The sequence below is a fragment of the Branchiostoma floridae genome, chromosome 19 (genome assembly GCF_000003815.2).
Source record: "Branchiostoma floridae strain S238N-H82 chromosome 19, Bfl_VNyyK, whole genome shotgun sequence".
In the NCBI taxonomy this organism is placed as follows: Eukaryota; Metazoa; Chordata; class Leptocardii; order Amphioxiformes; family Branchiostomatidae; genus Branchiostoma; species Branchiostoma floridae.
The window spans coordinates 2,599,439-2,625,803 of NC_049997.1; the positions used below are offsets into that span (position 1 = coordinate 2,599,439).

At 43.1% G+C, this 26,365-nt stretch overlaps 1 protein-coding gene across 9 annotated transcripts in view; it reads left to right on the forward strand.

Annotated features, from left to right (window-relative positions):
- LOC118406588 (golgin subfamily A member 4-like) overlaps window positions 1-26,365 on the forward strand; it is a 53,345-nt gene that overhangs the window by 17,353 nt on the left and 9,627 nt on the right. For 2 of the 9 annotated variants that reach the window (XM_035806721.1, XM_035806722.1), the window contains exons 2-23: window positions 9,498-9,668; window positions 10,065-10,765; window positions 12,358-12,474; window positions 12,852-12,957; window positions 13,630-13,737; window positions 13,899-14,024; window positions 14,471-14,611; window positions 14,989-15,162; window positions 15,484-15,606; window positions 15,820-16,908; window positions 17,159-17,446; window positions 17,894-18,085; window positions 18,617-18,780; window positions 19,566-19,739; window positions 20,374-20,469; window positions 21,000-21,075; window positions 21,347-21,433; window positions 22,599-22,830; window positions 23,429-23,500; window positions 23,816-23,854; window positions 24,869-24,981; window positions 25,406-26,188. In XM_035806721.1, coding sequence (XP_035662614.1) covers window positions 9,513-9,668; window positions 10,065-10,765; window positions 12,358-12,474; window positions 12,852-12,957; window positions 13,630-13,737; window positions 13,899-14,024; window positions 14,471-14,611; window positions 14,989-15,162; window positions 15,484-15,606; window positions 15,820-16,908; window positions 17,159-17,446; window positions 17,894-18,085; window positions 18,617-18,780; window positions 19,566-19,739; window positions 20,374-20,469; window positions 21,000-21,075; window positions 21,347-21,433; window positions 22,599-22,830; window positions 23,429-23,500; window positions 23,816-23,854; window positions 24,869-24,981; window positions 25,406-26,188 — 5,157 coding nt within the window. In that variant the 5' untranslated portion in view covers window positions 9,498-9,512. The remainder of the gene's footprint in view (window positions 1-9,497; window positions 9,669-10,064; window positions 10,766-12,357; window positions 12,475-12,851; window positions 12,958-13,629; window positions 13,738-13,898; window positions 14,025-14,470; window positions 14,612-14,988; window positions 15,163-15,483; window positions 15,607-15,819; window positions 16,909-17,158; window positions 17,447-17,893; window positions 18,086-18,616; window positions 18,781-19,565; window positions 19,740-20,373; window positions 20,470-20,999; window positions 21,076-21,346; window positions 21,434-22,598; window positions 22,831-23,428; window positions 23,501-23,815; window positions 23,855-24,868; window positions 24,982-25,405; window positions 26,189-26,365) is intronic. The other 7 variants (XM_035806729.1, XM_035806724.1, XM_035806730.1 and 4 more) reach the window with 7 other exon arrangements.

Consider the following 26,365-nt stretch of genomic DNA (forward strand, 5'->3'; position numbering starts at 1 on the left):
TTGGAGAGTAGTAATTAGGAAGCGTCACTAATAATATAATGACATAAGGGACAGAGTTATGTGGTTCGGAGTGCAATGATTTATGGGTCTCAGGCAAGTGATACGTGCTTCTGTGGTTTTCTGAATTTCACCCTGCCCCACTTGAGAATTTGGTGAACCCAAAGAACAGTGGGCTGATCTAAAGCAATCCCTGTTTCTAGTCATGGCTTGTCACTGTCGGAGATACCATCGACTTATTAACATCAGACTCACTCACTATTGATCCTGCACGTGGTAACAACCTCATAAATGATGAAAACAGTGAATATTAGACACAAAAGTTTAATGTTCTCGGTCATTATTCTGTACAAAGTTCCAGTTTTCCCTAGGTAACGCACCCTGTTTGCCCATAGAGAACTCAAAACACGTTTTGTCCTGCTCGGTCTTGAGGGATTTAACCCCAAGACGAAACGTAGCCTGGGTGCCAGACTGTTTCCGGGGCCTATAGCCTAACTCCTCGGCCCTTCAGCCAACATACTCTCCAAGGAGATTAGACAGCAGGCACCCTGAGTTATTTTAGACCCTGATAAACACGTTAAGGTGGGGTCACACATGCGTATATATTTAAGTCCGTTTTAGGTGCGTATGAAGCTCTTAGTCTCTACCAGGCTCCACAGGTCGCGGGGAAAATAGTACAAATTGGACAAATATAGATACATAACATGCCAGATGAGTTAGCTGACCGAGACGTATGGTTAGCGACCAAGCTAACTCGTCTGACTTGTTGCCTGTTTACGTTTGTCCAATTTCTATTATTTTTCCAACGACCTGTGGGGCCTGGTGGAGGTAAATACTCCCATGCGCGCCTCATACGGACTTAAATATATACGCAGGTGTGACCCCACCTTTAGATAGTATTGAGATCGGGCCGGAGGCTTGTTTCCAGGCTAGAAGAAACGATGACATGATTAACGTTCAATCAGTTGCTTCATTTCATCCTATAATACAATCATTACAATCATTAAGTTACCTTGAAAGTAATGGATATCATTTACAGCTACAGTTTCCCTGTGTCCAGAATTAGTTTGCATGTGTAATATATCGTCTTTACCCCCAAACAGTATGACTTGAATGCGGCAAGGAATGCAGGGGTTACATCTCTGAGATAAGAGCCGGCTGGCTGTTTCCTCGCCACAATGTGTTCCGGATTTCTGCTGTAGCCCGGAGCTGAAGTGGGGTCAGACGGCGTGACTCCTCTATCCGCTCCCTGTACGACTTCACCGATAAGACTTTTCATCGCGAAAGGTTCACATTAGCATGTGGTGACGTTTGACACACAAAGTATCACGTTTTGCTCTTACCCACACCTACTTTCCTTATTGACCAACGAACCAAGAGACAAGTCATGGCCATTATGAGTGGGCGGGAAGAAGGGGTGTCTAGGCGTGAGCTTGAACCATATGCAACTTCGCCATTACACTTAGTCTGTGACAGTAAGTCAAGGTGAACTAGTCGTCCTCATACTGGGTGAGCCATTATGGTCTAGCTACTTGTACCGAAAAGCAGCTTTCTTACATCTGCAAGCCCCGCTCTCTACGGCATAAATGTGCTGGGTTCTTAAACGCGTAGAGGTGTGATGCCTGAGTTAGGTTAACGCCCGAAGCTCCCACACAAGACATCTACTGACTTCCTCTTAGGTTCCAAACTATTCTGTGTCCGGGGCTGTAATAGCTGGCCCCTCCCCGCAGATGAGGCGGGTTGCTATAAGCGAGATTTAATCAGGCTAGGTTCCAAACGAACTCATTCAACCCCACACGCCAGGCCCGATCGGGGTTTGGAACCTCCATGGTTCCAGTATGGAACAACCATAGATATGATATTTATTATAATTGTGTTAAACAGCTAGTTGGTCTTCACAAGGAAATAGCCAAGACCATTTCTCCATAGTTTTAGGTGACAGCATATGGTCACAAAACCCTCACGGATGACCTGCAAATCCTCAAGCAGGGAAAACTCTGTACAGTGCAGTATTTACAGTGCAGTATTTTCCATATCCATCATCTAACGACAGCTTTCTAGCTCTACCGGGCACTTCCATTGGAATGTGGGCAGCTATAGTTTGGATGCTTCAGCCTGTTCGCCATGTGGGAGACTTTGTCGCTATCTCTGTGTGTCTGATATGGTGGGACGACGTAAGGTCAGGACAGATTTACCTTCAAGTTTGAGACAGAAATGGATAAAGTTTGACTAGCCTGATTGGATTGCGCTCATAGTGGCCCACCCAACGTCTTACCTGTCAATCCCCGTACGGCGGAGTTTGCAATACTCAGACTAAAGGTGATGCCTATTTGAATGATTGTGTGATAAGGCAACATCAAGTTGATCAACAAGGTGAATTTTGAAGTAGACATCCACACGCTTCGTAGGCGAAGAAACAATGTACACATTTCATGACTTGACTGAGGTACTGCTTGACCTCGTCTTCTTCTCTTATCGTCCTGATAGACGGCTGTACCCCTGTACATGGCAGTCTCCGTGCTGCTTCTTCTTCTCGTGTCATCACTACACTCTTCCGCTCCAGTGCTCAGCGTACGCCCTTCCTCTTGGGGCCAGAGCTTCCAGATCTTCCTTGATGAATGGTTCAGTGACTAAAAGCACAACAAGGCTGTATTCCAAGCTATAGAACATCTACACTAGCCTGGTATCCAGCCGTAATATAGCTCCCGAGTCTCTTCTCTCTGCAATTACGTCTGGCCCCGGTTATTTGAAACCGGTTTCCTGTTACATCACTGAGTAGCTAGCTAAAAAATATTGCGAAGAGGAGAGAAGAGACTCGGGAGCTATATTACGGCTGGCTACTAGGCTACATCTACACAGTCCTGATTTCATTTCCTACGCGAACATAATTTACCATGCCATGTGTGTCGAAAGCAATCAGTAGCTGAAGAACAGGGTGTATCCTGACTATTTTCTGCACGTTCTGCAGATGACACGGTTGGCTGGTTAAGGTACGCTTCCGCCGGCTAGATCTTTCTTTGCAACAAGGTTGAACTTCTTGAGAATAGACTGAATAAGTGCAGCTAGCTAGTTGTAGCCGCATCCTCAAGACTATCGACTGTAATGTACCCTTGCCAGGTTTCTGGAACAAACGTGGAATGTGCTGCAGTCTCCCCTTCACCTTGTGGTACTACTTTGTATGCCGATTTACTCACATGCATAGAAGTGCGATATGTTTTTGCGTGAAAGCGTTAGAAATCAATGCGCGCGCGCATGCCATCCTCTAGATTCATGGGGCGTAACACGAAATTAGTATTCACTTCTTTTAGTGCAAAGGTCAGTATGACAAAACTTCATGTTGATAGTCACCAGGTCAAGGTTCCCAGCCTCTGTAATTCAACGCCTGAGGGCTATTTCTATTGATATCAGCTGTTGGTGGTTCATCTGATAAGGGCATGTCTAAGTCACGGTCAGGTGAAGGCTGTAGATGTACAACATCAGCAAAATGGCTCAAAGTCTTTGAATACATCTCAGAATCCGGTGCGACAAATTGTCATGTTCCGGTTTTGGTCAAGGTTGTCGATAAAATCAGACATGAGAAAAGTTATGGTACTTGCCTTTTATGGAACAGAAACCTTCGGGGCAAAAATACGCATTGCCGTATTTGTTTTACGATGTATGACTTCTAACCCACTCAAATGTATCCACCCTGTCAAGGCGATGGTGCGTTTGCCCAGGTTCACACGATAAAAGTGTGAAATATTCCGCTCAGGACGATGCTATGGTTTTTAACTCGCCTTTTGACGTGTCATTGAGGTTATGGAGAATTAAACTATGCAGTGTGACATAATTTCACCTAAACTGCACGGTCATGGTCGACCCGACGTTACCAGTGATGGACTCATTTTCTAAAGACCGTTGACACAGAAGCCAAGGAGAAATTGTCGGTCAAATTGAAAGGACTGCTCAAGGTCTTCACCTGGGATGAATCTTCTAATTCTGATCTCTATGTGTCCGTGATGTCTTGAATGGTCGCTTACTGTTATGCAAGACGTGCCTGTGGCAAGGGGTCACTTGCATGTCTTCGAAAATGATTTCCAACACAGACCACGTGTTCAGCACTATACAGGTATTAGGTAACAATGAGAGAACAAGTTACACTATAGCGGCTTGGTAGTAGAGAAATGACATTATCGATTTTATTGTTGTCATGAGAAAACGCATGCATGCCTCGATGATTGTTTTCAAGAGTTTTTGATTGGGTTTGTTTATTAATGAAAGCTCAAATCGCGATCGGCCGCCTGCAGGCCGCTTTTCATTGAGGGAAAAGGCAAGGGTCAGACAAACTATATAACACAGATACAGTTTACACCATTTAAAGTCCTAATGAGTGTTATAAGTCGTTAAGTTTATATACACAATTTGTACATACAGAGAGCTGCTACAGGATTCGAGTCTGTTCATTTGTAACTCGAGCAGTATGAACAGTACGCATGGAAGCGTTTGGAAAGACACATCGGATGGGGACTCTTATCTATAGCATGATGTCACTACAGGTGTCAGAAATGCCTGACACTGTCTTGTCTTTTGGCACGGATGAGGGCACCGATGTCTTCTCTCAGGCAGCCGTCTGATAGAACTGTCAATCACTCTCGTACTGTGACGAACTGTCCATCACACCCGTGCTTCTCCAATAGCGTGGCTTGTTGGGAACTGGCGAGGGGCCAGTATGCTTCATGTAGCTTACTGCAGGTCTTAGTTTTATCAAAGTTTTGTTTCATAGTTGTGAATCCATACCATTGTGCTCGCATAGTTGGCAACACCAAGTGACACACGAGACATGTATGGTTAGTAGAAAGCGCCACTGGACCCAAATTAAAGCGACGCACTGGCAAAATGTTCTAGCGAGCCAAAGATAGTAAGAGTAGAGGCTTATGCAACAAGAGAGCTTTCCGGTCAAATGACATGGGAAGCGAGTAAGGAGTAACAGAGACAAGCGGCCAGCAGTGGCGTTATTGACTGTGGGTTCACTAGTACTGCCAAGGCCCTTTGTGATATTGCCTTTGATTTGATTTTAATTCATTCGGCTATATACTATACATACATACACGAATTGCTTTTCCTGTTGGAAATTCTGATCATAACTGATATCGAGGAAAGATGATTTCTATTAGAGAGGACAGTATTTTTGAAACATGACAAAAATTTGACCATTGTCATGATTTGGCCTGTCGTTGACTCCTGAAAGGTAGCTTACAGGCTGGACTGACCCATTGGGACAGGGGTGGTGTAGAAATCCTGTTGTCATATCTATTTTCTGGCTGATTCTTTATGTCTGTTTTGCGATGGAAAGTCCATTTGGCAGTCCCTATCCTACCATCCATGGAACCGAGGTATTACCTTCTCGCATCAACGGTGTCGTCTGCTCTATTTGGTTTGATTTGTTTCTTCAGAAACATAATCCGCCAGGTAATTTACGTCATGGTGTCAGGTTGGACATGTTGATCCCCTCTATCTCAAAATCGCCCCCTCCTACGCCCTCCACATAGGTGTGTTGTGACACCGCTCCTCATCTTTTTAAGTATGATCAGGTAAACATTGGAAGGCAGATCTGAACATGGTCTCTGGAAGTGGGAACGGAAGGGTCCTGCGTTGGAATCCTGGCATCCTACCGATCTTTTGCCTTTTGGGGAAGGTACTTTGCATGACTTTCCTCACTCCACCCAGGTGTGAAAATTGATACCTGATTTCGATTGGGGAGGTGAAAGGCGGTGGGAGGAGAAGGATGGGCCTTGCCGCCCAAACACAGTGGATAACAACCCATTGCCCCTAAAGTCTTAGAATAGAAAGGCTTCACCTTTTATTTTACCTTCACCCATCGAACGTTACCAACTCCAACGTCTTCACTTTTACGTCCAACATACGATTGAAACTATACCTCTCATTTGGTGGAATGGTGTTATCGCATTACCAATTTGATCAATGTATCCACCAATAGGACGGGGCATATGGCAACCAATAGCACTATACCGTAACGTTTTTTTCTCTAACTCAGCATTGCAGATTTATAGTCGGTGCATTTGAGGACAATTGGGCCCTGCCATTGCAACGCATGGCAGTACGGGTGCTTCGGACCAGAGTTGGTCTGGGACCAGGGCTGGGGATGATATTTGTTACGCCCTTTGCCACGTACAACATACAAGGTTGCCGTGTCATGTTTTTGTCTGTTTTTTCTTGAATTTAAAGTCTTGAGACATCTCCCCCGGTGTAAGAGGATATCCGTGTGTCCAAGAGTCGTGAACCCTAGGCCGGACAGAAGTGACCTCTAACGTTTCCCATAGCTAGAGGTCCGTAGAGTGATGACCAGAGTGGTCCATGGTGACGCCCGCATTGAAACTGGTGGGAGATCTTTCCCACAAGCCAATACATGTCGACGTATGGTCATCAATTTCTGTCACATTTGCTGACGATCTAATGTCGAACTTTTTTGTTCCCAGCAATGACCTTTACAATCTTGCAATACTTTTGAAGTATAGAAGTGTTATAGATAAGTGTGGTCAAGGTCGGATACAGTGTGTTTTGTAACAGTTTACGTTTAGAGGGGGAGGGGGCGGAGGAGAGAAAATGAAAATTTATACCCTAGTGTACAGTACGCGTGCGTACAGCTGCCATTCAATCCGGCTTAGTACTGGAACATAAACAAATCCAGAAGCCTGATAGAGGACCTATGCGGCCCCTAGACGGCTCCACTGTACCGTCGGATGTAGGTACTTGTCAGTGGAACATTTCTAAAGAGTTTCAGTGAGGGAGTCTTGGCGTGCCCAATGACCCCCGGTGAACCGTGCGAATGAAACGTGTTTTGAGACGCAAAGCTCATGCTTTTGGTGTTTGGCTTCAATGTGAACTCGACGAATGAGCGAGAATGAGTGCCTGATGTCAAAACAGAGCACTTGTTTTGCCCGTCTAAATGGCTTAAAACACCCAGCTCTAATTGTAGCAGTGCTGATTCAGCTTCTAGTCCTCCAAGCATTTGTGACGCGCAGCGTAATTCCCAATCCAATTTTGATTTAAGAAAACTGAGAACCATAGCGGGGTTTACTATATATTTACATGTCAAAAATGCCCTGAAAACGCAAGTGCTTCTTTTATTGCAAGTATTTTGCAAACATTTGCGACAGTGAAATATCCCAGCATAATCGCCAATTCTTACTAAAGAAGACTTCAAAGACGAAGAAAACTGAGAGCTGTGTTTAGTACCTGTGATAATCCTTTCAGTCAGATACCGTAATGATTACTACGTGTTGCAATAAACTATTACGTTACTACTTCCGTCTGGATCTTACGTAAACTAGGCCATGCCCTATTTCCATCCCGAAGCTCTGTTACTCATTCATTAACATCCTTTAATTTACTCGGGGTATTTAGGCTACCCTGGAGGGTTGGTGGTTTCAGGTTCCACCTTAGACTTGATATCAGACGATAGAATAGACTCGGGAAGTTTCGTTGTCGCTGTCGAATTCCTGGAGTATTCATGGAATATTCAACTAGATATTTTGGTCAGAAATCATTGTTGTACGAACCAATGTGTTCGTAGGAAACTACAGAACTTATCATGTAGGACCCTGTCTTATGTTACGTAACTAAAATAGCATTTCACAGAACGAGCTCATTAACCCTATTCAGACCGGGCTTTTTTGGTCATCCCTGGACCGGGGGGGGGGGGGCTTTTGAGGCCCTCCACTTCTAAGTCCTCTAACTCTTGAACGACGTGCCGTAGGGCCACCAAATTTTCAGGACATGATATCGACATAATATCTGACGTGTATTTGACGTTTGACGTTACGTTGACGTAAGATGACGTAATTATGACGTCATCAATTTGATTATATCGGCCGGACCCATGAAAAAAGGTATTCTCAGAAAACTCCAAGTTATACTACAAAAATGTAACAACAAGTGCAGATAACAGAATAATAATGTTTATTACGACTTGTATTGCCAATAGCAACATTGATGACGTCATAATGACGTCATAAAATGACGTCATGCACATCTAAGATGCGGGTTAGCTCCGCCATATATATCCACCACCTTGAATTTTAAAACTCCTTTTTTTACAACAAATAATCACAAAGGGCAATGGAAATAGACTAAATTCATTCATTTAGATGGTTTTTGATGAAAAAATACCAGGTATTTACAAATTTTAAGGGATAATTAGCTTGTTATTCTTGATCTGGCCATACGGTCCGCCATCTTGGATTTTGGGCTGATGACGTCATCAAATTAGCATAATTTATGCATATATAATTATGAAAGATATGCTAAATAATATAAGATTTTATTTATGTACAAAATAGCAGTAATATAGCAAATAAATTTGAAAAATACATTGTTAGAACCAAAAATAGTGATTTTGGGCAAAACTGCCTGTCAGCAGACGGTTGCCATGGCAACACGAAAAAAATGGAAAATTTGTCAAACTTTTTAAAATTGTTGCCAACAATATTTTAGGAAAACTCACCAAATTTGGTGGCGCTAGCGTAAGGCGTTCTGGCGTTATAGGACATCGAAGTGGGCGCGGGCCTCAAAAGCCCCCCCCCCCCCCCCCGGTCTGAATAGGGTTAACCTGGGCACGAGATGGAATGTTAGATCTCGTTCCCGGAGGATGCTGTTTGTATGGAGTAAAGCCTAAAGGGGAGTTTCTACGGAATCTAGTACTCTCCAAGCAGAGGTTAGGCTCCAGCTATTGACGTTTTTATGTGTTTTCGTCGACCGCGAGACATCAACAAAACGGTACAAAATAGAAAGCCCGATACAAACGCATAAAAACGTAACATACAACCAGCCGCGGAGCCTAACCTCTGCTTGGAGAGTAGGAATCTAGCTCTAGTACTTTTGCTATCATAGGGCTGATACACTAATTCCAAGGAGGTTGAAGTGAAAGAGGATTGCTGTGTTCTGACATTTTGATTGATAGCCCTGCCCCACTGACCACACAATCAAGAGTGTCCTGCACGGCACAACAAGCACATTGGGTCATTCCTTCTTTATAAAAGGAAGGAAACGGCGACATTCAAAGGTCACAAGTCCTTGGGTATTTCAACAAAGAGCTGTCCAGCATCGCTTTTGTAGCCAGTCACATTGTCGTCTCTCCTAACTGGAGCGAAACATCGGAACAAAAAGGAAATGGCATGAGAGGGCGGAATATGTAGGGAGCTAGATACTATTTACTCTGAATGAAATGCCCGTTTCATTTACGAATGTAGTAGTCATTTGTATCACTATCAGACGCTTATTTGCGCGAGGTATGACGAACTCTTTTGAATTGGCAACATGCAAAACGTAAAGGCAGCAATTTACAAAAGGTCGGACAAACTGTTAGACATATGATAACTACCAACCAATGAGAAAGAAAGGGAAGGAATGGTCTTTACTCCTATGTGTGGCTCTTATTGCCGGATGTTCTCTCAAATATTTCTGTCATTTTTCGTAATTTTTGCTGTCTCCTTTTTTTTCAGACGACACACTAACAGATGAAAACTATGGGTACGTCGGAAATTTACGTCATCACCTGCATGGTGATGACGTTGCTACTTCACGAGGCGCATGCGCAGCAGGAAAACCTCAGCTCAGCGGTGACCAGACTAGATGCACAGTTTAGATCCATGGAGCGCCGCCTAAGGACGCAGGTAGGAACAACATGTACATTCACACATTTCCATGCTGTATTGTTACACTTAAAAATAGTTTTTTCTTCTATGATGGCTAAACGTTAGATCACCTTATTTTGAAAATAAGGTATTTATTAATTTAGGGATATCAAGTCGACGGACGTTGGTGTCAATCTGTTGAAGGCAAGGAAGCAACGGATTTAGGTTACTCCGTGGATAAAGGTGAACTAGGTTTTTCTTTTATGATAACTGATGTTAGATCACCTCTATCCGCGGGATAACATTGATCCGTATTATAGAGCAGTTTTATAGAGCGTACGGATATAGGTTACCCACGAATAAAGGTGAACTAGAGATGGTTAGAAGGTCGTTTTTTTTCTGTATTGAGACTTATCTGACCCATTCCTTTTGCAGAATGTCGTGCGGGACAACCAGAACAAGAAGCTACTGGAACAGAACAGGCGTCAGACTGAAAAATTGCGCCTTCTGACGGGACAACTGGACAAGGTCCAGGCTAAGGTTGTCGACGTCACTTCCGCTCTGGAAACGAGCAAATTGGACGCTTCGGACGCGCGCCAGAAAGCTGTAGAAATGCAGACTATCGTAGGGAGACAAGAAGCTACAATCATGGACCTGAACATGAGAGTACAGGCGCTAGAGGGCGCTAAGATCGCCTATGAGAGCACGTTGTCGAGCCTGCAACGCAAGTTGGACTCTGTCGAGGCCGTGGCTGTAAACAGGCCAACATCTGGGATAGACCTCGGTAGTGACAGTGACGAGGATTCTCTCTTCGACTATGATTCCATTTTTGTCGCCCAGGAGCCAGACTCTAAGAAGAAAAAACTAGGAAACAAGGCAATACAAAAGTTGCTGCGCAACCATACGATAGAAATATCGAGGTTGATGCGACGACAGTCTTCTGCCTCCAAGAGTCTCGGGGGTCTTGAAAATGATGTAAAGAAGAACGTCTTGGCCATATCAGACCTGAAGCTCAAGGATAAGGCGCTAGAGGGCACGCTTTCGCGGACGACTTCTCAGATCCTGGAGTTCTCTTCACAAAGGACCGTTTTTGGGGCGACTGTGTCTTCTATTAGGAGTGAGGTATCAAGTGTCAGGTAAGCTGTACATCTCACCATGTACCAAGATTCTTCTATATCCCCACACGTATAGATAGATAGATAGATAGATACAGTCAAACCTGCCCAAGACGACCACCCGGGGGACCGGAAATAAACGGTCGATTTGGACAGGTGGTCGCTGAGAAGAGTATCGACTCAAAACATGCCCAATGCAAGGTATAAATGGTTTCCGTTGTGTTTAATGGCAAATAGCAAGCACACTGCGCGCACGCAAAGAAGCGAGGTCAAATACAACGCTTACACTGTAAATTGTAAATTTAACCCCAAGCTTTTATCGAGCTTTTAAACGATACAGTGTTTTAAAGCTCAATATTTGTACCCTAACGTTTTAGACAGTAAGGTAACTTTGATGCTGTTAGTTACCATACAAGCCTTTATGCGTCGCTGTGTTCTTGATCGCCGTATCTGAAATAACTACCGGTGCACCTTTCGAATTCGATGCCCGGTACGTCCTGATAGCGCTCTTACCCACGAGTGAATGTACAGTACAGTTGGACAAAAGCACTCACAAAGATCTTTCTGAAAAAAATATGAGGCTATATAAGTTTCAGCATTCGTTCACTTTATAATGATATACTGTAGATTAAAAAAAACTCTGTAACAACTAACTTCGGATTTTCTTACAACGAAATTTCCTACCATATTACAGTAGACTGCCCCATTGACCCAAGTTGACCACCGCCATCTTTATTCTAAACATAACACCGTAATGGCAGTCGAAATCCGACGCAAACTGGCCGATTTCGGCACAAAACTGCGCTAGTTATCATCAAAAATCGATGAAAACCTCAATTTTGAAAATTATGCGGTCGTTATGGGTCCCGATTTGGGCCGGTCGCGGTCGCGTTGGCCAGGTGGTCGTTGAGAAAAGGTCGCTTAATGCTTACGTCAATGGGGAAAAAAATCGGGACCGCGACCGAGAAAAAGCGGTCGAAATGGCCAGGTGGTCGCTGAGAAGAGGTGGTCGCTCGAGCAGGTTTGACAGATAGATAGATAGATAGATAGATAGATAGATAGATAGATAGATAGATAGATAGATAGATAGATAGATAGATAGATAGATAGATAGATAGATAGATAGATAGATAGATAGATAGATAGATAGATAGATAGATAGATAGATAGATAGATAGATAGATAGATAGATAGATAGATAGATAGATAGATAGATAGATAGATAGATAGATAGATAGATAGATAGATAGATAGATAGATAGATAGATAGATAGATGGTGTTTATTGGGAAATCGCAGTGTGAGAGTTCTTCTGCACTGAATTACAAACAATTTACAATGGTTACAATTCATCTAGATTTAAAAAAATCTTATACAGTCATATACAAACTATAAGAATTATTACATAGTACTCCAAAAAGGAGTTACTCATAGACTTTTACGCAGTCATATAAAAACTACACTTCGGCACTATTACGTGAACTGAACTGAACTTTTAACCCTTTATCAGACAGAAACTAGGTGATATGTTAATTTATCTCGAATTATTTGGTCCATATTAAGAAAGGGTATATTTTTCATTGTCATATTATTCTCTGTTGGTCGTTTTCTCAGGAGGAGGATGGACGAGACAGCGAACAAAGTGTCTAACGCCACGGCCTGGATCGCCACCATGGATACCAAGACCAAACGCCTAGGCAACAGTTTATCAAACCTGATGAGCGACTACAGGTAAGCTACGGTAAAGCTTTCACAACTGCGAGGTCATCCTTTTATCGTTAGTCAATCCTACGATTTTTTAAAAACTTTTTTATTTTCCAGCATCATTTTCTATATCTAACTATCAATCACCACTCTATGATTTAAGTAATTGATCTAAACCATTCAAAGTTCTAGTTTTTACTCTTTTCACCAAATAAAATGTTTCTGTCTTGTTGAAACATTCTACTGTAAATCATGAAGTGTTTGCGGTGTTTTTATGTGCTGTAATATGCAACTACATGTACTGTACTACTGAATAGTTTCAAGCGCGAACTTGAACACCGTGAAAACCTTACCGAAAATTGTGATTTAACTAAATGTTTGTATACTTTGTAACTTTGCTGTAGGAGGTACTTTGGATCCCAGAGCTCTGGAGAGAAGACAATAGGAGAGATCGTCAAGGACTTGAAGGAGGAGGATGGGAAACTGATGGAAGGTATCAAGGCAAACGACGTGAGTATTACAGACAATATATGCAGTTTTCACATTACCATACAATTCTAACCCCATGCGCGTGTGTAAAGACAGTAAAACACCTTGTTATGTAGAAAACGGATGCAATTTATGTTTAGACCATGTGTGAGGTCCTCAATAAACACATAAGTATATCCTTAAAAGATCAATTTCATTGGGAGATTCGTAATCTAGATCTTTTGGACGACTTAACATTTCTTCTGTATTGGGCATTTTTTTTTGTTTCTCCTGTCGATTGGACAGATGAGGAGGCAGACAGGCTATTTGCCTATTTGCCTGACCTGCACATGACTTTTTATGGTGAAGGAGGGGTGTGCAATTCCTTCTCCACCCTCTCGTCTACTGGAGCACTAAGTCTCACAGGTGCAACTGTATGCAATGTGTGAGGCGGCTCCAGCAGATGCAGCTTTGTTGTTCGGAGTATCCGTCTCCTAGGAGGACTTCCGACCAAGGATGTAAGGGGTTCCTCCTACCCCCGACTTGTGTGCCATGGCGGGTGCCGCTCATGCCCGAACATGCCCCTAAGGCCTGTCTCGGCCACATAGCCCCACCAAGCCACACAAGGCCTGCATACACTGCAGTATATGTATTCTAGATTGCTGTTTATAGCATCGGTCCCTTCATGTATTTACGTTGTCCTGTTGTCCGAAGGTTGGACTCTTGGATCTGGAGAACAGAATGGAGAACATGGAGTCACGTGTTGGCAGAAATCCCTGGCCCATAGATACGCCCAACCAAAACGCAGCATCGTCGGAAAAGGTAAAATGTGTTTCATACTGTATCTTGTCAATATTTTGTAATTTTTTCTTGTTGAATATGTGTCATTTATGTTCAGTACTTATGCATTTATGAAGAGTGCAATGCCGAGATATTTACATGACAAATGTCTGTTAAACCAACCGGCTTTGGTCACGTGACAGATAACAGAGATGCGGCGAGATCTGACGAGACTTGAGGCAGATCTACAGAGGGCACAGGGTGAGGTGCGTGGGGCAATGACCATGCTCACTGCGCATGTGCAGGAAACATCGTACCTCCCACGCAAGGTAATATCTTCTTAGCTGTTAGCTTATCTCAAAGACAACTTCTTTGTGTACTGCCAAGGATAACATTTGATGTGACCTAGTGATATTAATTTGATAAGTACTGTAGCTGTTAAAAGTTCTACTCTCTCGGGCGGCACCCATCCCCGTTTTATAGCCCTGGACCACACAGCTTTGTGCAGCCATTGCAGCAGGGTGCTAGTCTACTGATATACTGTGTGTTCCACTACAACACTCTTTTCCAAATGCTGAGTGCTTAGCAGAGAATGATTCGTCATGGACCATGGGATCGACTCATAAAACACTGCGCTGTTATATGTGTTACAGTAAATTCCTACCATCATCAGATATTCTGACCCACTTTCTCCTGGCCCATGACTTTTCGGCTCGTTTGATTTTTCCATCAGTTGCATCGTTTTAACAGAACTTTATTTGACTTCCAATCACAGATTTCCAACCTGGATCGACTGCTGCAAGGATACGGCATCTTCATAAACTCTTTCCAGGATCAGACGGACGAAATAAAATACACCATCAAGGAACAGAATCAGACGATATTTGAGATGCAACTTGCAGTCAACGGACTACAGGTAAGAACCCCCCCCCCCCTCCCAAATAACCACAAACAGTAGTGTAGCTTAGATTGTATACAAATTTACGTTAGTTACCTACTGCAGAGTTCTTACCAACATGCTCTCGGTCAGTTCTCTGATCATTCTCAGGTTGAAATGACCGGAAGCCTATGTCACATGACCTGATTGTCAGGAGCGGGTAAAAGGTACCCGGCAATTAGTATTGATTAGTCTAAGTATCTGATAAAGAACGATACGCGGTAGTCGTTGCAATAAGTCTTTAAAAATAGACAGCAACAAAAAGCAACTATAGTATTTATTTCTTTATTTATATGTGATTTGTTACTTTGCACTTTAAATAGCTACAGTATGTTACATGTTATACTCGTCACCAGGATACCTTCGTGAGCTTGTTCCCAGAGTCTTCCGGTAAGAGTTCGCGCCAGCAGAAACAGATGGACAGGATGGGAGACAAGCTGAAGGAGATGGGCGTGAATATAGAACGGCTGACGGGCCGGGTGTCCGCCGTGCAGCAGATAGCTGCCAGTGTGGAGCCCATGAAGAACCAGGTACCACGACTGGTCATATTTCAGTGCCTGGAATGCTTCGATTTCTGCATATTAAATTGTTATAGACGCAAGGAATGCACTATTCAATATTGGAGTAAGGTTTGTTTCAAGATGGATAGATCGATTTTCAGCAATAGTGACATCCGATTATTGAGAGAGGGAGAGGTGGGATCATTCTCGCTCAGGGCTTGATATTTTACCAAGATTGAAGATCGCTATGTTTGCCATTAAAGTTTGCAATGTTGAAATATAATAGTGGGACTTCAGGGATAACTATTCGTAATTTTTATCATTGCATTACACCTGCAACTCTCCCCCTAGATTCAAAACATCTCGACCTTCATGACGAACTTGAATGGAACAGCTCAGAAGTTGGAACTGGTCACTGGCAGGGTGACCACGTTGGAAGATCAAGGCCCGGAGTTCCAAGCATTGAAAGATAAAGTAAGTTATTTCTATTTCGTGACAATAAGAATGGAAGTTCAAATTCTCTTGTTCTTTTTACATATGGTTATGGTATTTATGTTGCAACTATAATATGCATGGCACATTTGAACAAGTACTAAGTGTATAAATACGCCCCGAATTTGTATTATTTGATTGTAGTCTCACTTCGGACAATCCACGACTTACTTCTTTTTTTACTTCGTCTTTTAGGTCTTTGTAATAGATAAGATAGCTGGCTCCATACCTTTGGTTCAGAGAAATGTCACTACCCTCCAAGAAGAAGTCGCCCAGGTTGACACCTTCGCCCAGAAGATGAGAAATCTTGAGAGATCCATGGCAGTTGTTGGGGGTAAGGTTGCGGAACTCAACAACGTTAAGAAGGCGACAAATATGCTAGAAGAAAGAGCAGACAACTTTGACCTTGGTCTCCAAGAAATATCCAAGGTCACGAAAGACATGGAAGCTTTACAGGAGAGGATGTTCAGGGTCAAGAGCAAGGTGTCAGAAATTGACTCACTCATGACCATGGTTCTCATAGGAGCAAATACAACATCGAACACTATACCAGGGCCGGACGAAAGCACCGACGAGAAAGATGCCGCCATTTTGGAGCTTGAAGGTCAAATTGACGTTCTTCGATCCGCCCTACAAAAACTAACGTCCCAGCTGGAGAACTATACAACGGAAAGCAACCAGAAGATGAGCGAGATAGAAAGGTCGATCATATTTGGAGTTGGAGGCAGCAGTCCCATTAATGTTGGGGAGGGTGAATCCACTGCTTCACCGGGCGCCATTATGGCATTCAGTGGCCAGCTACGCGAGGCTATGGAGAAGGTTGAAATGATGGTCAATGCCATGCAGAACCAGGCTACATCCATCTCGGACAACACCCTAAAGATCCGCGAGCTGGGAGACCTTGTCCAGCAGTTCGGTACAGTTTCGCCGGGCGGCAATGTCATCGCGGAGCTGCAAACCAAACTGAGCATCTTAGAACAGATGCTCCAACCAGGGAACATCCCCACGCTGGATTCAGCTGGTAGAAGCTTCGACTTTGCAGAGCTAGAAGGGATGAGGCAACAGCTTACGGGAGCTCTGGCGACTTCAAGCGAGCTAACCAACAGGATACAGCAACTAGAGTCTCTCTACCAGACATCCATAGCATCAAAACCGACGGAATCCGGGGGGCTTTCAGTGGATGTCGAAGAAAGGTTTGCCAAAGTTGAGAACGACAGCATTGCTGCTCGGAAACTCATTCAGACGATCAGGGACTCTGTGGAAGCCTCTGTGTTGGAAATGCAGGTAATTGAGATACTAACTACCTATAATGGGATATTTCGTTGTCAATGCCCGTAGGCTATCTATCTCCTGATATCATGTAAGGCTACGATTTCAGGCGTTGCTTCCGAGTTGGAAATACACGTCAAACTTTTAAAAAAAATGATTACAAACTGAAATTGTGCAGCGCAGCAGTCATTGAACATGGATGCAATGTCTGAACTCTGATCTGACATGTATACGGTATATGGCTTTTTTTTTCTTTCCTTTCTAGGGACAAGTCGCAAAACTGGAAGCGTTTTCGGATACCTACAGCTCCCTCGCCAACTCTCTTCAAACAGTTAACGAGGGTGAGACGCAGGCTGACTCTCAGACCTTCAAGGTCATCGCAACTGACCTTGCCGGGCTGAAGTCCAACGTGGCGATCCTCCAGAACACCATCCGTGCGTACGACCCGCGTATCCTTGTTGTGGGGCAGCTGGAGATGGCCGTGGCGGAGATAGACGATCGCCTGAAGCAGTACATCTCCAGGCAACAAAGCACGTCATCAACCAACCTACAGGTTTGAATAGATAGCTTCAGTCACATACCACGGTCTGCTGATAAGTTTGATTGTGTCGCATAACCGGTAAACTGCATCAAGGCGTAACACACTAGTTTTGTACAGTAAGTACACGCTGTCTAAGACTAGACTGTAATATTGATCACGCAGGGAAGTAGCTCTACTCAGTTGGATGGATTCTTCTGTCATTTTGATGGCGTTTTGCTGTGGGTTCTTTGTCATGCTCGAACTGTGTCTTCCTTCAAAGACAAAGGCTGGCATATGGCTTTACGTCCCATCCGAGAGGATGTCCTAAAACCAAAGCTATTATACCATTGTCAAATTAGTCGAGGGGGAGCAACTTGTGTAAAGGGTGTAAAGTTACATATGGTATATATGATTCTTGATTAATAAGACTTACAATGTTAATCGCCGAGTTTTGTTTGTTTGCATTTGCTCACGTTACAGGAACTTGCTCAGGTACAAGTGCGTTCTGAAGAACTGCAGAAGACAGTGGACGGCCTCCGAGCTGCAGTGGCCAGTTTTGAAAGCAGACTACAAGACGTGTCATCCCGGCCAGCGGCTGGTGTCAGCCAGCCAGTCGATGCATTCGTGGAATACCACAATGAGATATCAGAGTTAATAAATAATGCAAACCAGGTAAATGAAACATGATCTATTGCGAGATCGTTATGAATAAGTTATCACTAGGACGGAGGCGTAACTGGTAGAGTGTTTAATCAAGAGGTTCCGGATGCAATATTTGCCACTGCCCCGGCGTTGTGCCCTTCGAAAAGGCACAACGCCTGGGCACGATTTTCCCTTACGATGGAGTGACGGCCGCCGAGCGTCTATAGCTAATCGGTCAATGGTGTTCCAAAAACATACACGGATTTGATGTGCCAATGTCTGCATACACGTGTCAACATTAGCTACTAAGATTAAAGAACCATAAGTTGTATTTTTACCACTAGGTATTACTAACCAGAATTTTATGCATCAACAATATTGTGTTGTCGTGACATGACGACCATTCATAAAGAGGTCTTGTCAGCTACTAAAACTAAATCATTGATGAAAAGTTGTTACAGTTATACAAGGAATCTGGGTAAATTTTAACTAAAACAAGAGCCCAAATAACATGTAGACTCTTGTATGATGATTCATTCACCCTTCTCTATGTCCAACCAGGTTAACCTGACGTTATCTCGGCATCAGGCGATCTTAAAGACGTTACAGACTCAGTACGCCGCTAACAAGGTGATGATTAACAACGTGATGGGGAGTATCCAACAGCAGCCCAGTCAGCCCATCCAACCACCACAGCCAGCCGTGGAGCTGGAGTCCATCGCTAGGTCAGTTTGTTTGTTTGAGCCTTTGTCTTCAAAAATTATGAAGATACTCTTTACACGATTGGAGTCCTGATAAATTCATAAGCATCTGGTCTTGATGAATACACAAACATTTTTTTCATGATAAATCTTAAAACTCACAAATGGTATTGCATTAAGAACGTAACAAAAAGACAGTGTATGATCCAAACGCCTCCAATGTAAGAAACGATTAAGCATTTCTTAATAATTAAAGATGCACGGTGTATCATTTGTGAACTGTTTTAATATGAATTACGTATTTTTGTGAACTGTAGTAATCATGAATACGTATCTATAATGTTCTATTCGAGTCAAGTTAAGATTTGGTAAATTTTGAACCGCTTTATGTCTTTTTTGCTGAAACATGCATTTTTCATAAATCATCCCATTCGCATCTGCACATTAAGGTCAGTTTGCGGTCCAGGCTTTCCCAAGGACAAGGCACGCTATAATGTGACCATATCTATCGACATAGAATAGGACGTTAAAGGATGTATGAAACACATTTTTTGTGCAATACTTTCTGATTATGTTCAACAACACCGATGTATTACCAAAAAGTAATATACACCTAAATATACACCTTTCTCCGGTTTGATGGAGTGTTGTTCAATGGCAGGACAAGGGTGTATATGTAGTGCAGATGCGTAAACTAGGTGTGTGTTAATAATAATGTACATCGTCGTTGTTGATTATCATCAAAAAATGTTGTAATTGGGTTTCATACAATCTTTAATCTTGAGTCAACATTCAATTAACACAACCAGGTTGGAGACTGCACTAACCAATCACGACGCAGCGTTGAGTGACGTCAGGGCGGAAATAGCCAATCACGACTCGCAGATGATCCAATTAAAGTCGATGTTCGCGCAGTCTCATGCGAGTGTGGCTCAGTTCGAGTCCAAGACCACCGAGCTCGGCAACATGATCTCTGTCAACAGGTGCTGCTATGGTGTGCGCAATATGTTGTTGCGCATGCGCATGCTTTGTGTGGGCAAACGCACTGTGTCGTCTTGAACACAAAGTACCTGTAGCCTATCGTTGCTGGGATATTAATGGGCCTAATCCCAAAGAGCTTGTATCCGTACAACTCTAACTCAGGAGAATTTTACCCTTTCCTAGAGTCACAAATGGGGGCACAGAATTCCTCACTCGGGGTGGGTACCAGTACCGGTACAAAACCGTGTTTTCATTGGAGCGGTCCAGAAAACCTGGACCTGAAAAAATTCGATGCTCCCAATTCTCCTGACTTAGAGATGTTGGTCGTCAATCTTCAGGGTCCCGAACAGTGCAAGGGCTGCTAGAAGCTTGATTTTGTCAGGCTATAAGTACCTGTATCAAGTTCTGTTTTGCCTGCGCACTGCTGATACCACATTTATTGGATCCATAAAAGCTTATCCAGACTGTGTCTTCTGTCACGTGCATGACATGTGTTCTGTTTACAAACACCACGTGGCAAGCACGTATACACGGTGTGTTTTCACGTGCTACACATATGAAGCGCGCATGTTTAACGCCACTGCATGGCCTGACAGTAAACCGGCTTTTATGAACGCTACCGCTGTTCTTCAATAGACATGTGCAGAGTGGTGCCATTCAGAGATTGGAAAGACGAACGGGTCGCCTGGAGGGGAGAGTTAACAGCTTTAGCGTGGACGTTGCCAAAGTCAGGTACCTGTCTCTTCTTTTGGTTGTCTAAACTACGATAGCTAAGTCGTTAGACTTCCTGTTAGAATATTCAATGACGTTTTGGGGGCTGTTGTGACAAAAATTGTGTTCATCACTACGAGTATGCATGCGCGGAGACAGTAATTGTGGGTATTACGAGGGGCGTGCAATAAGTAATGGTCATTGCAATACAGGCCTAGACAATGGTTGAAACTGATTACAAGTTAGGGGCCTTCATCTTCGACACCTTATCCACAATTCCTGACTCTGCACATGCGTACTCTGAACAGTGAACGAACTTATGGTTATGATAATGATAAGTGAAAAACAATATTCAAGTTTCTTTATTGAGAATGGAGTTTTACTTGTTATGGGGTTATTCTGTCACAAACGTAGTATATTTACAAAATTTACGTCCTCTGAGAAACTTTCTTTTAACTTTGCAAACCGGTATAGTACTTTTCATTTTTTTTTCATCATATTGCTATTTGCTACTTTTGAGCTAAAATGCCAAGAAATATAATTGTACCCAGGAATACTATCGAGTTGGTGAATTTGACGGTATCCAAAATGGAGAATCAAGTCCGTGTCTTCTCACTCATGAATCAGGTGGGTACCACGTGATCACTTCATGTCATTTACGTGATCGTAATATATACGTATTTTGTTCCTTATTTCCTTGTGGAACGCTATGCCTCTTGCTGAATGAGCTTGGATGTCTTTTCTGTCCGTAATTTTGAAAACTTTTCCGATGTAACCGAGTGTATCTCGACCTCATCCACTTTTGTCTTTGAAAGACCTCACGGACCTCATTCTTGTCTCAGTTGCACGTTTAATGCATGTCTTTATCTTATGCACGCACGCTCTTGACACGTGCCAGTCACGTGACTACGATACCACGGAGCTCATGAACATAACATTGGATAGCGTGGACGAGAACAATGGCACCATATTACCCACAATACAGGTGGGTGTCACGTGATGTCGATTCGCCTGTTCATTCTTGCGGTTCACCTCATGAAGATGTAAACGTTACATTTCCCTTTAAAACCCTGCATGGCGACAATTAATATCGGTGAAATAACTAACCTTACTCACAAGAAACTCAAACAGACTTGCTGACTACTACGGAACTACATCGCATCATCGTCATCCGCCATTTTCGTTTGCTAACCGGGGGCCGGAGCAATGTCTTTTCCTTACACTTGGTCTTAAGGTGGGGTCACACCTGCGTATATATTTAAGTCCGTATGAGGCGCGCATGGAAGTATTTGCTGCCACCAGGTCGTTGTAAAAGTAATAGAAATTGGACAAACGTAAACAGGTAACATGTCAGACGAGCTAGCTGGGTCGCTAACCATACTTCTCGGTCAGCTAACTCATCTGGCATGTTATGTATCTATATTTGTTCAATTTGTACTATTTTCTCCGCGACCTGTGGAGCAAGGTAGAGACTAAGAGCTTCATACGCACTGCAAATGGACTTAAATATATACGCATGTGTGATCATGACCCTACCTTTAGTAAAGTGGTTTTCGTTCTTACCAGTACCGTTTACTGTAGTGTTTGGAGGCAACCCATACTGACAAATTGACATCGCAACCTTGCAGCTGCTTTAGTATGCAACGGTAGTTTAGTACACTGCGTTGGAGAACTTGCAAGGAAATTATGATTTATATATATACACACATGCAAGACATTTCAAGCAGTGTTATAGCTATATAGGTTATTGATGAATAGCTATAGAATCAGCAAATTTAACAACCGTGGAAGTTGCTCTAAAAGTTCTGTTGTCTCTACATTCAAACTGTATGTACCAGATCAAAGAGAGTGTCCTCATATTTCTACCTATTCATTGAATTAAACTCAGTAGCAGCTTTAAGCTGATAGTACTTGACCACATTATGCCATTATACAAAACAGTCCTGGTTGTAGATGATATCAGGTGGTCTTGTTGTATTCAACTTTTGCTTTTCAAAATTTTAGTTTTGGTTCTGGCAAAAGAGTTTCTAATCACAAAGGTCTGTAAGACCGAAGGAAACTGGTCAATGAAGAAGGCCTAGATCTTCAGACGATTGCTCTGATAGACTGTGATGCTAGCAATGTCGCCATGTTAAACTTTGTCGTCACAGAAAATCAACAAGATCGGAGACCAGACCAGACAGCTGGCACAGCTGAGAAGTGACGTCACGGTTTTGAACAACGGCCTGGTCCGTCTGAACCGTGACCTGGTGATGATGCGCAGTGACATGGCCAACAAGTCCGGTGTGGTGGACCAGCTCACGAGACTGAACATCACCGGGGCCATGCAGCAGATCGGAACGAAGATACTGAGTCTTGAGGCCACGGTTAATGGCCATTCAGGTATGGTTTATTCCTGTTATCCATCACTATTATTTGTTGCGTCAGCTGAGGCGTTTTTGTCTTATCATATCCGTTATCAGCACAGTGGAACCCCCCGTTTGAGATACAAGCAACATGTGGTGATGACCAAGTTCTGTTCATCTGTTTCCCAAGTTTTCATTATGTGTTTGATTCATTCCTGTTATCCATCACTATTGTGTCTGCCAAGCATCATATGTCATGTTGTATCGTTATCAGCACATTATGCACAATTGAAGTCGGTTGAGATACAAGCAACAAGCCTTGATGACCAAGTTCTGTTCTTCTGTATCCCCAAGTTTCCATTCTGTGTTTGTGCGTTTGTTGCCCTGTTGCCTGTTTCAGTGTTTGTGTATTTGCCTTTGGTTGGGTTTACACACGCTTGTTCCGAGTCGGCGTCCAATACAATTCTAAGCCCCGTGCATAAACAGAACACTCCTAAGACTTGGTCGAATTCGAGTTGACTAAAAAATGCGTGACGTGTGTAAACCCATTCTTTGTCTCTAGTGACTGTTTGCCATGTGATGTTCGTCGATCCATATGCATTTTCACTTGTTTTCCTCATCCGTCTGTATAAAAGCAGCGCAAAGGCAACGTCCAAAAGGCCAAGCATCTGGATGGCGAGCTCAGGCACTGGCGTTTAACGGGCCAGGTTAGTGATGCAAAGTGGATTACCATGTCGACCCTCGAGACTCGGTCTTCTTCGTTCTTGTATTGTGCTATGTACCACTCTATGTGAGCAAAAAAAATGTCGCTCATTCATAGTAGCTATAGAAGTACTATAGCAACTTGTGTGACCACTCTTCTTGTGCTGTACATGTGTTGTGTGGTATTCAGACCGGCTGTTGCTCTCATATACATGATATCATCAACTTTGAACATTATACAATGTACTATTCATTCATTCATTCATTGCTTTTTGTGTACATCTTTTCACTTCATTCCATGCGCGTGGTTGTCTCTCCAGGGTCCTACATCGATCACGTACAGCTCAACAGGAGGATACGTACGTAATGTCCTGGCGATTTTCCTTAACCAAAACTCATATTTTCTACTTGATGTATTCCCTACGCAGAGCCTGGTCCTTATCCTATTCTAAATACCATACAGGTGGTTCTTTTATACTTGGCTGAAGTTTCCACTTTTGTGGACTTGGCTTCTAACCATTCGGCCAATCAGAGAATTGCCTATAAATCATTCGTTATTAAATAAAGACGATTCTCTGATTGGCTAACAGACGGTTACAGGCCACGTCCACAAAAGTGGAAACCTCAGCCCGGTTTAGCAGAGTATACTGTAAATGCATTTAAGTTCGCGGGGATTTAATTTCGCGGTAGCGGGAAAAGGGACTTTTCGCGGTGGATTTAAGTTCGCGGTAACACCATAGACTGCAGTCTTATACCATTATAGAAAAATGTTCGCGGTGGTTTTAAGTTCGCGGTGAAGTGGTCACCGCGAAAACCGCGAACATTTCTGCATTTACAGTGTTACATAGGCCTATGGCGATGCTCTGCGTAGGAACATGACTTGGTGTAGGTGGTGATACTTTTTCTACTATAGTGTTCACCACGACTAACAGTGACGTGTCCAAGCAGTTCCTCCATACCGTTTCCTTACCTTTTCATTTTTTCCTTAAACCTTTCTTCGCACTCTTTCGGAATAAGGTGACTGGTAGGTATTGGCTTTACGATACCCCCTTAACATAGCATTACATACTTTAATTTACGCCTTGTATATTGTAACAAAAGTTGCAATAAACAACACTTAAGTCGAGTATAGCTGTATGGCTGCAGCTAATGAAACTTACTTTACTTAACTTTATCTTTCCGTGACCTTGTAATGATGTATAAGAATTCTTCGATTTCATTTGATGAACATATATAATGCAAACGATATGACACCTAAGCCTACAAATGAAGTGTCTATTAAGTAACTAAGGCATTGTTAGGAACTGGTCAAGACGTTGTCATGAGTTTGTATTAAAAATAATGGCAACTGTCTTATTTTTTTTAATCTCAAGGTGTGCTGGAAGCGTTGATTGACGAAGCTAAATCCAAATTTGAGGAACAGGGCGGAGACATTGACAAGCTGAAGACTATGGACACAAACTTCGACTACAGGCTTAATATACAGGTATGCTTGGATCTGTAAAAATATGTTGTTTGTCACACAAATTGGCGGTCCGATATATACTATTAAGATGTATATCAAAACTCAAATACACGTCAAACCAATGAATAAATGTCGTGTGTTTGCCATGTTTATGAGTAAGTAAAAAAAAAGCTGCATGTCCGCTACATAACTAAGGACACAAATCTCGACAGCAGTCTTAATATACAGGTATGCTTAGATCTGCCAAAGTATGTTGTTCGTCACACATTCGATATATACTATTAAGACGTGTACAAAAATGAAATACACGTCACACTATTGGAACAATGCCGTTTTTTAAACTGCCAATGTCATGTTTATGAAAGTAAGCAACTTTAACGTACGCGTTTACATACATGTCCGCTCAACAATTGTGATGGTCACTCCATTCCTGTATTTTTTTCAGGTACAAAAGATCATGTCCTTGGAGAATGATCGTGGTGCCATAGAAAACGCACTTAAGAAACACCAGGAGATCATTCAGCGATTGGATGCCGCTTCGACCAATCAGAACACCGTTCTCTCCAGCCTAGAAGAGAAGATGTCGTCATCGGGAGAGACGGGCAAGCTGACCGAAAACTCTATCGAGAACGAGTTGGGAGGGATCAGCTCAACTCTCATTGGTCGACTGGAGAAGGTAGTGACCAATAACAGCCTGGTGATCGTGGACATTCAGAAAAGTCTCTCGCTCCATGACCAGAGCATGGTTCGACTCGATACAATGGTAAGTGTGCACCATGACATACTATCCCGGATGTCAACGACGACCAGCGAATTTAGAACGGAAATTGACGCATTACAGACTGCCGTAAAAGACTTAGAATGGCTAGTAGAAGAGGGAGGCGCGACTATCTTACCAACAGGGGACCTCGAGGTCGACGCAGTAACTGAATCAGTTAATAACAATACCCGCTCCCTCGTCCAGGTTCGCCAGTCAATCTCTGGTATAATCGAGAATTTGGGCAAAATGGAGGCCGTTGTAGAAGACCTGAGGCAAACAACCTCGAGTGTTGATCCCTCTGGTAGCGCTTCACCCAATCAGGGCGATGCGGAGGACACCCTTACTCCTGAGCGAGCCAATGAGCTCATCGCAAACAACCCGTTTGTCACGCAACTTGCGAATCGTCTGGCCAATCAGAGTCTGGTCATAGATGATTTACAAGATATCACGCAGGCGCAATACAAGCAGGTGGGTGAAAAAGTCGGTACCGTGCAAATCGTCATTGTTTTGTCTGCAGTCGTAAAAGCAAAAGTGTCGTTCTTCGTCGCTTCGAAAAAAAGCTTCGTACAGTGTGTTCACTTACAACGAATGTTGCCCTGCTGGCACTGTGAAGACCAGTGTCTATACGTTACACACTCAGCATTA